This window comes from Argentina silus, assembly GCF_951799395.1.
Source record: "Argentina silus genome assembly, chromosome: 3".
Classification (NCBI taxonomy): Eukaryota; Metazoa; Chordata; class Actinopteri; order Argentiniformes; family Argentinidae; genus Argentina; species Argentina silus.
Genome location: NC_139657.1, coordinates 12,027,770 through 12,041,136, shown reverse-complemented (window position 1 = coordinate 12,041,136; position 13,367 = coordinate 12,027,770). Strand labels below are relative to the sequence as shown.

Below are 13,367 nucleotides of genomic sequence, written 5' to 3'. Positions count from 1 at the left end.
TATGTGTTCTCAAGGACATTCCAACGGGACGGAGCGGGCTTTGGGCATACATCTTTAATGCCGACAGGTCGATTGAGCAGAGGTGCCAAAAGGAAATGACAAGGTTCCATGATGGCCGAGCCTACTGCCAGAACATATTTTCAGATTTAATGGTCACGACGGCTAATCATTCTTAGTTCAGTCATTGACTAGGGCTCCTGCAGGTTAATTAGCCTTAGTATAGGAAGGAATAAATCTACCATTGATCAACAATGGGGTTTGCGTCCGAGAAAGAGGAGTTCATTTCTGGATGGATGGGTTATTTTTGAAAATGCATTGCCACTTAAGCAGCGTGTAAATTGAGGCAGATCCACCCAGTTAGACCTAGTGGTCTGATCAGTCACACACGATCTGAAACTCCTAGAATTAGCATGAGCTTGACCTACTTTCACTAATTTAAATGATAAAGTAGTTTTTTGGTCATTTAGACCCAGAATTGAAACTATGTGGTGGTGGAAAATGCATTTATGTAGCTACATCAGTTCTTTTTCTAGAGTTGTTATCTTGTAGAAATGTGTTCACAGCTCTTAAACGATGCTTCTCTGAGACCACATAGGATAGCCTGTCTAGAACGCAGGGTTGGGATGTACAAAATGCCTTTTCTCCTCTTCATGCTCTCGTCTGCTTCACACACCGCTTACCCGGCGACATTTGGGACGAGTTACTCCCAGCTCGGCCTCTCACATCTTCGGACGCTGACACAAAATAAATGAAGACACAAAAAAGACACAAGGTTCAGAGTTGGAAGGGCGACGACTGAGGTGTGAAACTATTGGGGTGTAAAATTGCCCTGGCAGCCATGCTGTTGTTTCAGCATTTCATGGCGTGCTGCTGTGCCTGCTTCCCTGACTCACTGTTCTCTTCCTCCCTCCCTCCCTCCAAACTTCTTATCTGTCGTTTCTCCCTCTTCTATTGCACCCTACCCTGCTGTAGTTCTGCTGACTTTGGCCCTGGCCTGAGGTGCTGGAGCTTTCTAATAAACAGCAATAACCACCCAGGCTACTTTGTATGCATCACTCTGCTAGTGCACTGCCTTGACTGGAATACCTAAGGAATGGCTGGATTTAGTCTGCTTGTCTTTCTTTCATGCATCCCAGTAGGAAACCTGATGAGTGGAAGGAATCCACATGCTAATATTACACCCCTCCCAGCGCACCACTAATTTGTTCTAATTTGTCCAACTGTTCTCCGCCAGCCGCTCATTCCCGCCTTATCACACCGGTTGTCACAGGGTGGTTAATTGTCTGGGTGGAGATGGAGCCTGATAGAGTCTGCCTGGATGGTTGTATGAAGAAGACAAACGAGTGGTGGAGTTGCCCCATGGCCCAGGCAGCTTAAGGCCAGAGCCAGGGCTGGGAGAGGGGACGGCTGTGTTAGAGAAGCCAAGGCAACACGCAGGGCTGTCAATGTGTTGCGTGGGGTTTGTTATTGAATGCCTGGGGTGCAATAACTTACAGGCTGTTCCAAGCAGCATTCAGTGTTAGGCAACATCAGACATTTTGATAAATTAAATTTTTGGTTGTCTAAATGAATGCAGTTGTTTCACTAATTAGTTTACTCTTGGACTCTCTTAAGCGAGTATCTGGTGACAGGTCGATGACTCCCGGTCCTGTGCCTTTTGTACTGAGCAGAGGCTAAATCCAATTAACAGAAAACACATGCAGTTATGTCTGACAGCAGAAAAGCAAAACAACTACAAGAGGTCAGTATGGTTTGTTGTGAAGAATACAAATAACAGATATTGTCCACTATCTACTGTTTCATCTTAATTTCATGGTTGTTTTAACATTTGTGTAAAATAACCTAACCAATACCATTTTGCTCATCCATTTCACACCAGTGGCTTCTAGTTTTTTTTGTTTGCTTCCCTTATGGGCAGATAAATCCTCTGCCCTCCCTAGAGAGGCTGCTCAGACTATTAAACTATCAGCCTATTAAACTAAACTTCTGTTCCTACAGGGAGCACACGAACACTAACTCTAATGGAGGTGCTTACAGCTAGACTGTTGCACTGATGCTGGAGGAGCCAATGCCTTGTCTTTGTGGTTGAGTGAAGTGGGGAGCCAGGTTGAGGTTTGCTGGGTTTGCGGGAGACAGGGAGGGTCTTTGTGTGCAGGGCTAAACAAATAAAGGGATGTCAAGAGCATCCTTCCTATGGGCTGTGTCTGATGTAGGCAAGGTTATTTTGATGAAAGATGGCGTTGAGATTAGTGGGCCTTGCCCTGGCCTGTGGACGTCCAGCATGCCGCACTGCGTGATTTATGAGAGTCGTGATGATCAGCGGTCGCTGCATGAATAAACCATGTGCCCAGAATTAAGCTCCCGTTAAACGACCCACAGCTTTTGCCAGGTGTCTCCAACCACACACAATCAGGGACGCTGCACTGCTCCTACTGATCCAAAAGGAGTTTGTTTGGTGGTGCTGTCTGTTTGTTTGATACAGCAGCTGGTAAACTACCGGTGTCTGGCTTATTGAAGCCTTCAGTGGGTCTTCTTCTTGAGTTACACATTTTTGGAATGTCTCTGTCTGGTTTAGTTATGCTGCTATTGGGAAAAATGTTATCCTTAGACGGTGCTGTGGACTGTGACTGAGCTCATCTTGAGAAGCAGTTCAGAGGATGGAGTTAACCAGATTATGAAGAGGCTGGAGGCCTCCAGTCCCCTCAGTGTTCAACCCTCCATCTGCCCACCCCCATTACCCCATCCATCCTCTCTCACAGTGCACACGCGCACACACGCACACACACACACGCACACACACACACAGGTAGGGGAGTTGAGATTTACCACACCATGGCCTTTCTAATGAGCCACGACTCCTAATGAGTCAAGCACACCAGCAGCAGCAGACAGGGTCAGCTCTGGACCCTCTCATCCCACTACCCAGTGATTTGGGCTCAGTGTGCTGCATGGTTACACCTGTAACCTTCAGATCACTGCAAATGAGGCTGATCTGTGCATCCTTCAATAGTCATTACAAACCACATTAAGGGGCCACTATCCTTAGTCTTAGTATCCCTTTTGATTAATTAATAACTAATTATGTTAATACTCATATAAGCTTTCCTCAACAGTGTATATACAGGGCCCTCCATAAGTATATGAAAGAGGAAGCATTTTGTCTTCTTTTAGCTCTATATTCCAATGGTTTGGATTTTAAATTAAAACAATTATTATGGGGTCAGCTTTAATTAAAGCATTTGCAGAATGGGTTCACCATTTAGAAATTACAACCCTTTTTAGACATAGTCCCCCTGTTTCAGGGCATCAAAGGTATTGGAAAATTGGCTTGACATTTTAGTTAGGTGTGTTCCGTCGTATAATTTGTCCAGGCATAAGAGAGCTGTCAATGTATAGTATTGAATCAGGCCTTGCATTCGCCCTTGGAGTCTGCTATAAGTGTCTGTCAACATTAGGACCAAAGAGACATCAATGAAAGTCAAACAGGCCTCAGAAACATAGCCAAAACCTTAGACATAATAAAAATCAACAATTTGTAACATCATTAAAAAAAGAAAGAAAGCACTGGTGAGCTCAGCAATCGCAAACGGGCTAGTAGGCCCGTAGGAAGACTCATTGTCATGTTCATGAAACCAGTTTGAGATGACTTTTGCTTTGTGACATGGTGCATTATCATGCTGGAAGTAGCCATTAGAAGATAAATAAATTGTGGCCTTGAAGGGATGCACATGGGCAGCAACAATACTCAAATAGACTGTGGCATTCAAGCGATGATTGATTGGTATTAAGGGGCCCAAAGTGTGGCAAGAAAACATTCCCCACACCATTCCACCATCTCCACCATGAGAAGGTGTACAGGTGTTCCTAATAAAGTTATCGGAGAGTATATACTCTATATAGTATATATATATATGTAATTTAGCTGACGGCAATAACAGTACAGTGAGTGCATACATTTTTGTATATATAGTCCCAGTGGGAACTGACAACCGTAGCGTTGTAATCACCATCCTCCACCAACTGAGCCAGAGAGGACCAAAGTGTAAGACATATCACATGTTCCCTATACAGATTCCCTATAGAGATTCTGACTGCTCATATGTGCTCACTAGTATTCTATGCAAAAGTTCAATTTGATGATGTGAATGATTTCCATTTCAAATGATCTCCATCGCACGCAATGTGAACTGAGAAACTGAAGGTATAAATAAATGAGCACGCACGGCTAAGATAGACTAGAAAAGCAACAGTCCACTGGGGAGGGGGATAGCTCAGCGACTGCCTCCAGCCGAGCGCAGATGCTCCTGGCACAGGGGACTGGATGGGTAATTGTGTTGAACGCTAATAAGTCACACATTGAAAACACGTGGCCTTGATCATGCATCTGTCTGTGCTGATTGACAGTGAGAGGAACAGAGGTGGTCATGCCTCTGTGTTTGGTACACACCAGCTGACAGGTGTCTAATGGTACCCCTGGGGTATCCAGATACAGGGCCTCTGAACAGGTAGTCTACACTCACAGTTCATTGATACGACAAGCATCTCATAAAACTTTGAAGCACCATCCTTTGTTTCTCACATAACCTGCACCTTCATAATATCATCATTGGCCAAAATGGTGTTGCTATTTCAGCAGTCAGGAGTCAGGAGCATCTGCACAGAGCCTGAAAGGGTTTGGTGCCCTGAGTAATGAAAAACAGTTGTAAACACGGATAGTCTCAGTGTGGTAAATGTGTCTTCTGAGAGCACTTTGTTTGGTGTAAAGTAAAGACTATAGAAGTCAAAGAAGACATGCTGTTCTTGTGGATGCTGAGCAGACATGAAGGTGGAGACCCCTCAGAAAGAGCTTGCAGCAATCAGCGGCATATCGATCAGACTTTTGTCTTATTGTTCTCTGTTTACGGGCTCTGGATTCGTAATGAGCAATGAACAGACGGATGGCTCAGACTTGCTGTAACTGCTAAAGGTGAACCGTTCTTTTTTCCTTTTTTCCTCCGAAAGCGTGTGCCAACAGAAATGACAGAGATATGTTTTGTCATTTCAATAGGAAGGTTGCTTGTCCTCAATTTCGAGGTTCTTTATGAATCTAGTTTTCTTGAAAACACTGCCACTGTCAGCGAGGGGAGATCTTATTATAACTGCATTTTCTTTATTACAGAGAAGTAAACTTGTAAATGAAAATGCAAGAACGTGACCCTGTTTTGTCAACCATTGTAGGTCTTCAATGATATGATCACTCTGTATTACACTTGTATAATTCTTTATTGACCTAAGTTTCCATTCCACATGTTCCAACGCTACTGCTCTTAAATAACTCTTAGCTTTCATTGTGCCAAATGCAATTGCACAGTTTCATGCTACTCTATGTTGACACATGGAAACAATATTCTTTAAAGAGAATCCTTTTTCAAACAGAGAGACAATTATCTGCCCTTTGTTGATGCTCCTTTTACACTCTTTTCTATTGCTTTACGTCTCACGCACTGAGTGAATGTGTCAATAGAACACATAAGTGAATCATTGAGACATTGTGAGTCCAGCCCTACTGTCCTTGTCCATGCCCTCTGCGCCGTCAGCAACAATTTCACATCTGAAGGAAACAAATGATGAATTATTTATTCAGTGAAGAACAAAAACAGCTACCCGTTTATTGTGCTTTTGTTTTCATCCCAGTCCATTCAAAACACAGAGCGCAGAGTGGGCCACAGCATCTCAAAGGTGACCTCTGGCCTCCAGGAGGAATAATTAAGCGGTGTGTAATGAGGCTGATGTAAAACAGGCCGTCGGCATTGTCATCACATCGATACTCTTCTGTGCTTCATTAATAGGCAGAAATGATTTGTTCCCGTTGTGTTGTTGAGAGGCCACTCATGGCGCTGACAATGTGGTAAGTGTGATATGAGGACCTCTTAAGTTAATGTAGGCTTTTACCCCTGTGTGAGGTGGGAGGGAGTTCACAGTGGAACACCATGAAAGCTCTGCTTTGTGGGAGATAGAAGGTGCACAGGTTGCATCTGCTGCTTGTGAACGGCTTCTATATATTCTACCCCGGTAGACCTTTTCTTTTCTTTCTTCTTTTTTTTTTACGTCTTTTTATTTTTTATATTTTGTCAACAATACATACAAATCCATGCTTCCTTTATCATGCTATACATTTAAAACATTTTGAAAAGCATTAATTCCTCTGAGTTCATATTACTGTTGATTTTAAAACCATTCAATATAACAGCAGCAATAATCCATGATCCATTACTCTTATCAGTTCAATGAGTACTTTCTGCTTTTCAAGAACATGAACTAAAAGGATCACAAAATGTAAGTGTAATGAGTGCAGCTGATCCATGGTGTGAGGGTGAGAGTGAGGCAAGAGTTCAGGTGTTCAGAGGCACGACTTCAGTGCAGGACCAGGGTAGAGGGGAATGGGACCAAGCCATGTTCATGTAGGGAGTAGCAGTGCATAACAGGTTTATCATGGATCTATGGTTTGGAGAAGGTTGGAGAAGAGCCCAACTCTTTCAGGGCAGGACAGGGTTTGACTGATTACAGGACGTACAGGATGTCAAGATGGATTAAATTAGGTAGACCTTTTCAACCCCGGGGGAATTTAAACATTTGATTTGTTTCATCAGTTTAAGATGTTGAAACAATTTCAAATACAATGCTTTGGTTCATTTTCTTTTTGGGGTATAGCTGCTAACCTTCGTTTAACCCTAGTATCATTGTATTTGTGTGTGTGTGTGTACGTGTGTGTGTGTGTGTGTGTGTGTGTGTGTGTGTGTGTGTGTGTGTGTGTGTGTGTCAGTGTTGGTGTGTGTGGCGGTGTGTGTGTGAGCATGTGCGTGTGTCTGTCTGTGCATGTGTGTGTACTCAAGTTCATTATTTGTTTCTCGCCCCACAGACCTAAGACCCATCACCCCTACCAGTGTGTGTTTGTGTGGTGATCCGTGGGAACAGCAGCCTGTCAGACAGTTTGTGCCGACAGTGTTTCCCCTCAGCATCCTCAAACACCCAGGGACCACAGGCTGGGACTTGAGCTAAGCTAAAGGGCAGAAGCTTCAGGCTATTGTATCTGTTGTTGTCTTTCTCTTCTAGTAGTGGACTGGCACATAGTAGCACGGTGTCGGAAACATGTTCTTACAACCATGAATTAACAAATCACTTTAAAACAATATCAGTGGAGAAATCTAATCCTGTCGGCACCCACGAACAATATTTGACAAGTCAAAGAAAAATAAAATAATATTTGACAAGTCAAAGAAAAACAAAAAATACTTGACAAGTGTGCCAATTGCCCACAAAAAGCATAAGATTATAGGCCTAATATTTAACCACCCACCTTTTAAATATTTATTATAACCACCCGCTTTCCAATCCAGGATTTATTACGACCTCTTGCATATACTGAACAGCAGGCTAATTATCATGAACTTGAGTTGAAAAATCCTCACAGAGGTTCTGCTTCTCTCAAGCCATTCTCTGAAATGACTCGGAGCAGCAAGCGTGTGGGAATATGTCACAGCTTTCAGGCCAATCAAACAGAGTCCCCACAGTCTTCAACATGATTGTGTTAGAGAACTGGCGTGTGTTGATTAATCATCCTGTTACGGAAATGAACATGAATTTGACCTCTGTCTGCTTAAATGAACTGGTACTTAGAGAAAGTGAGGGTCCAATTGATTTTCTTTCACATGTGAATGAACTACACACACCTCTCAATGCAGAGGATTTGGTTAACATGTGAAAGCCTATGTTATTGGATACAGCTACTTCGTTACTTTGAATACATCGCCTTAAGCAAGGATAACTACACACATGCACACCAGGGGAGGCTGGTGGAGGTGGAAATCGGATGACAGGCTCTTTGTAATGCATGGAATGGAATGAGAAATGCTGTCAAATATTTGTGTTTATGATTTCTATCTCCACCAGCCTCCCCATATGCACACCTACGTATGTACACACACACTCGCACGCACACGCACGCACACACGCACACACACACACACACGCACGCACGCACACACACGCACGCACACACACACACACACACACACACACACACACACACACACACACACCTCTGTATGGGAATACTTCTCTGTCTCTAAGCCGAGGTAGAAAGGGGCAGGAAGGTCTCTTAGGCAGGTGTGATGGCTGTAATGACTATCTGGTGAAAGTAGTGATTTGGCCATTCATAAGGAACATTCCTAAAATAGATACTTTCAACCAAACTTTTCTATGCAATGCGTTGGAACTCAGACGTGCTTTGAGTGTCATGCTTAATGTTGCTATGGCTATTACAGCATTACTGTAACCTATGATACATCCTGTGTCATTCACTCATCCATTTTAGCAATCTGCAGACGTGGGACTTCTACATGTATGGCATCTGTCACTGTCATGTCTATTCATCAGACACATGTGCTCTTCAGCTGCCATACGTCTAATGAAATAACCTGACAATCTCAACAGATGGGCTTCTCTGTACTCCTCTGTCATTGTCACAGGGGGTATCCTCTGCAGAGCCTCTTAATCGGAGATCACATGCTCTGTGCAGCTCTCCCTCTGAAGGCTGTGGAATAACTATTATACAACCTTAGATGTACTGTACTGAATGTTTTTTTTATTGAGGCGTTATGAGGTTGTAAGTAGTAAGTAGTAACACACTGGGTTTAGTAAATGATGTTAGCAGTTGTTTCTCTCTCTACCTCTCTCTCATTCCCTCTATCTGTCCTACAGGGTGAAATATGGGGATATCCATCGGTGCCCCTCTGGCCCTGGCCCTGTTGGCTGTTCTGGGCCTCACTACCAGCGTCTGGAGCCTCAACCCAGATGACCCCAACGTGTGCAGCCACTGGGAGAGGTGAGTGGACATCATCCATTTCAGCGCCCCATGATGATATAGTAAATACATGGGATTCTAGCACCAGCGAATCACACCAGGGAACCCTCAGAGCAGTAGACAGCCTAATAGCATAGCATAGCATAGCATAGCATAGTATAAAGCCATCGAGCATGATTGTGGACTTCTAGGACTTCTATCAGATGTGTTGGGGCTATACATGCGAAGACAAGGAGCCATTCACAATGTACCGAAGGACAGTATCGATCTGTCCAAGGTCCAGTCCCACAACACTGAGGAGGAAGGGGGAGGAGGAGAAGCTGCTCCAAATGAAATACGCAGGCAAATTGATCAGTGCACTCTCATCCTAATCAATCACCGTGCAGCCATATTGCCTGAATAATTATATGTTGAGCTGGGTGGTGTCACTTATGAAAAATAAGCAGGAATAATTGCCCATGTAGAGGGGAGGAAAGAAAGCTGTGAAGATGTATAGTCTGGAACATTGCCTGACTGGGGGTGAAGACACTTAGAGATCTCGGATGCAACCTTGTTGGCCGGAAATGAATTCCCCAGTGGGACGGGACCATGTTTATGGTGTGAAAAGTGTGATTTTTATCATTGCTGAGGCTGTCCTTAGAGTACAGCTGCACATGTATTCACTTCAAAACATCCGCATGAAAATCTGCCATTTAAAGTGATGATGTACTTATTTCCTCCTTCATTTCTCTGTCAGCTATGCTGTGACTGTCCAGGAGTCCTACGCTCACCCGTTTGACCAGGTCTACTACACCAGATGCACTGACATCCTCAACTGGTTCAAGTGTACCAGGCACAGGTGGGTACAGAGCAATCTTACTCAGTAGGACACTGGTGGAGGTAGAAATCAGAGGACGGGCTCAGTGTAATGCATGTAATGAAATAGGGAATGGTATCAAGCACATGATTAATACCATTCCTCATTCCATTCCATCGATTACAATGAGCCCGTCCTCCGATTTCTACCTCCTCTGGTACAGAGCAGTCTTACTACTGTTTGTCCCCATGTGACTTCATCAGCAGCCTGCCCTTTCTAGTCCTCCACATTAAGAGCAAGTCTGAAGAGAAGGTCACAGCTAATGTCCCAGTGTCCTCCTCATTCCCTTGTGTTAATGTAGAGGAGCTGACAGTGAGTTTGAAGTGGTCTGAGTCGCAATGGCTACTTGACTGTCATTGTATGCAGCATCCGTTTTAATTACTACATTAAGGTTTATAGTCAACGACACCTGAAGTAAAAGCTAAAAGCACACAGTGAGTCACCGCCCAATATATAAACTTCAATATGTGTCCTTCACCCAAGGGAGAATCTTTTCTTCTTTTCACTTTTGTCTGTTTTCCCCTCTACTTTGAGAACTAGGCAATAAAATGTTATTGAGCAGAAATCGGAGGACAGGCTCATTGTAATGCATGGAATGGAATGAGGAATGGTATCAAAGTAGGAGATTAAAAGACAGTATCTATCAATCGTGACAAATTGTGATCTATTGCTATGTACAGTACTGTATTGTCCAATGCCATGACTAATGTGGTCTATTGTTATTACAAATCATTACTATCCTATGACCTACTGCTCAGAAGCACGACAGCCCCGCTTCTACATCTCGGCCTTTATTGCATTATTGGGGGCACCAAACTCGACTTGATGACTATGACCTCTTTTTCCCAACCCTTCATCTGTTTTCCAGGATCAGCTATAAGACGGCTTACCGGCGGGGAGTGAGGACCATGTATAGACGCCGCTCGCAGTGTTGCCCTGGTTACTTTGAAAGCGGAGACCTGTGTGTTCGTGAGTGTTTTTTCCACTTCCATGTTTGTAACTAATTAGCACATCTCAAGTCCTGCATTGCAGCAACTCAAACACCTTAAAAACACTCACAAGAAAATGACATGATATGATAGAATAGGTAATGCAAACAACCTCTAATCAGCCTCGAAAAAAGCACAAAGCGGATTATTCTCATTAGTTTCTCTCATACCATACGTACTCTGTGTTGACATTGCCTGGCGTGATTGCACTACAACATTCACTACTCTGTTCAGAGTGCCTCCAGCCTTATGAAAAGTATACAGTTCAACACCATTGAACATGATTTATTCTGAAATTATTTTGCATCCTTTTCCATATTGTAGCCTATTTCTCTAACTGCTGTCCATTTTGGTCTCCCAGCCAGAGGAGTTTAATTGAACTTATACAACAATGAGGAGAATTAACGACCCAAGCGGGTCCTAGTTACGCCTGTGGATGCATAGCAGTGGTCATAAAACCACACCAGAATTCAATAACGTAAAAAGAACAGAAGCTGCGGAAATTGGAGTGCAGCAATATGCTGATTACTAACTTACAATGTCACTTTTACAGCTCCATTAATTGCTATCGATTTCTATTCCTTCACATCAAAGACATCAAAGTTTTCACCAACTAAGGACAGCACATGGCAATGCATGACAATACATGGCTTCTGAGACTTGGGTTTTATGACCTCCTCGACAATGAAATGACAATGCTTTATCCTGTCTAGATAAATGTATGCTTCATCTTGTATGTTTCTGGATCAACTTTCATGAGATGGATGATTTACTTGTAGTATACAGCAAATTCAGTCATGCTTGTAAGCTCTTTGACCACTGGAGCGCTTGTCCTTGTCCAGGCTGTTTGAGCCTGAGGCCAGATGACACCATGGGAGCCAAGCCAGTCTGGACTCAAGAGCAGATGTGATTATCTGAGGGTCTCAGAAAGGGATGGGTAGGCTAATCAATAATGTATTCATTAACCAATAGAAGGACTGTGTAAGCATTTGATCATTGATAGACATTTTCAGTCTGTTAAGGGTAGGTGAATACTATGTTAATGGGCATACTGCACATAGAGGGACTGTGAGATAATGCTTGGCCATAGTGGCCAATACAGCAGAACTGTGAGTGAGACTGAAGGAGGGTGGAGTCCTCTCTCTCTCTCTCTCTCTCTCTCTCTCTCTCTCTCTCTCTCTCGCTCTCTCTCTCTCTCTCTCAGATGAAAGGAGGTTGAAGTGGTGGTAGGGGCCTGGAGGGCAGTTTAGCTTTCTGCTGTCTTTGCAAAGTGCTCCTCCCCAGCTAATCCTATCCTTCTCACCAACAGGATTAAGAGATTTGTACTGCCAGAAATGTTTAGCATGCAGGGACAAAAGGTGGTATTAAAGACAGTTTTAATATACACTGTAGGTGTTGATCACAAGCTCCTCTCTTTATATGAATACAGCTCATTGCTGACATTAGTGCACTGAGCAGTTTTTAGGAGAGTGAGAGAAAGGAGGATCCCTTAATGAGGCCTGTGTGTCTCAAGCATTATGTAAAGTCACTGCCCTGGAGCCACAGTATGTTTGATGCTCTTTAATTTGAAGTTGGTAATTGGTGTGTGTACAGTATATATGTTTGTTTGAGTTACTCATTCCTCTCCTAATTAATCTAATGATTTCAGCAGTGCATGAAAAAGTCACCGAAACCATCTAATGAGGACAGTTTTAATCAAGCAAGCCAAGCAGCCTCTCTGAGTGGTTATGAGCCCCCATGCTCCAGTTGTTTCCACCTCAGACACTCTGGTCTGGAGTCTCTCCTGGTGAGTGATGCAATATTAAAATGGCTGAAGACATGGGGTTGATTCATGCTGTAGAATTAGTTGAAGGGTGTTTAATAAAGTTCCCGGCAGTAATCTGAAGTACATTTCACATTTGAGTTTTAATGATGGAGAAGATGATGAGATTTTTCTCCAGAAAGGGATGTTCTGCCTTTGATTTTTTTTTCTTTTTTTTCTTGGCTTTGTTGCCTCTTTTTGAATGCTTCAAAGACAAGGTTTTAAAGTAAATCATCTCTCTGCTAGATTGAGGCATATGGAGTAACCTTTAAGGGAATGGTTTTATATGTGCTGTGAGCTCTCATCATTGATTTAACCATTGGCTATATCACATTATTCCATGTATTTCTCTGAGCATCTTCACATTGTTTTAAACAGCATTATCTGGTGAAGTGCTCTTACCTAACTAACTAACGGATGGCCCTCAGACAGCAGAACAAGAAAAAGGGCCTAATTAGAATAGTATGTGAAAAGATCTCGATAAGCTGACATTTTAAAAGATGGTAGTTTGACTATGGAAGAATATTCAATTTATTAACACTGCATGACAATCACCAATTAGCTCCATTGTTCCCTCTTCTGATAACACCTTTGCATAATGAGTTAGATTAGCCTTTTATCTAGATGAAAGACTCAATGTTCCCACAGATTCCATAGACATGAGTTGAACAGAGTGATTCATGAATTTCAATTAAAATGAAAGACCTATTTTCTGCTATACCAACCTACAGTAGCGCGGTTCACATCTTTGGAGTAGCTGTCCTCCCCACAACCCCCCCCCCACCCACTACATTCAAAACTTAATTTCCATTTTTCTGAAAGAAGTGACACATTAGCATTTCCCCGTTCTTGCTGATCAGAAATTGCTGAGTGAAACTA

At 43.1% G+C, this 13,367-nt stretch overlaps 1 protein-coding gene across 1 annotated transcript in view; it reads left to right on the top strand.

Annotated features, from left to right (window-relative positions):
* Nucleotides 1-8,747: 8,747 nt before the first annotated feature.
* Nucleotides 8,748-13,367, top strand: part of megf11 (multiple EGF-like-domains 11) — a gene marked incomplete at both ends in the record, with an annotated part of 57,704 nt that continues 53,084 nt past the window's right edge. The window contains 3 exons of the mRNA XM_083665820.1: nucleotides 8,748-8,863; nucleotides 9,579-9,680; nucleotides 10,567-10,667. Of these exons, the coding sequence (XP_083521946.1) occupies nucleotides 8,748-8,863; nucleotides 9,579-9,680; nucleotides 10,567-10,667 (319 nt within the window). The remainder of the gene's footprint in view (nucleotides 8,864-9,578; nucleotides 9,681-10,566; nucleotides 10,668-13,367) is intronic.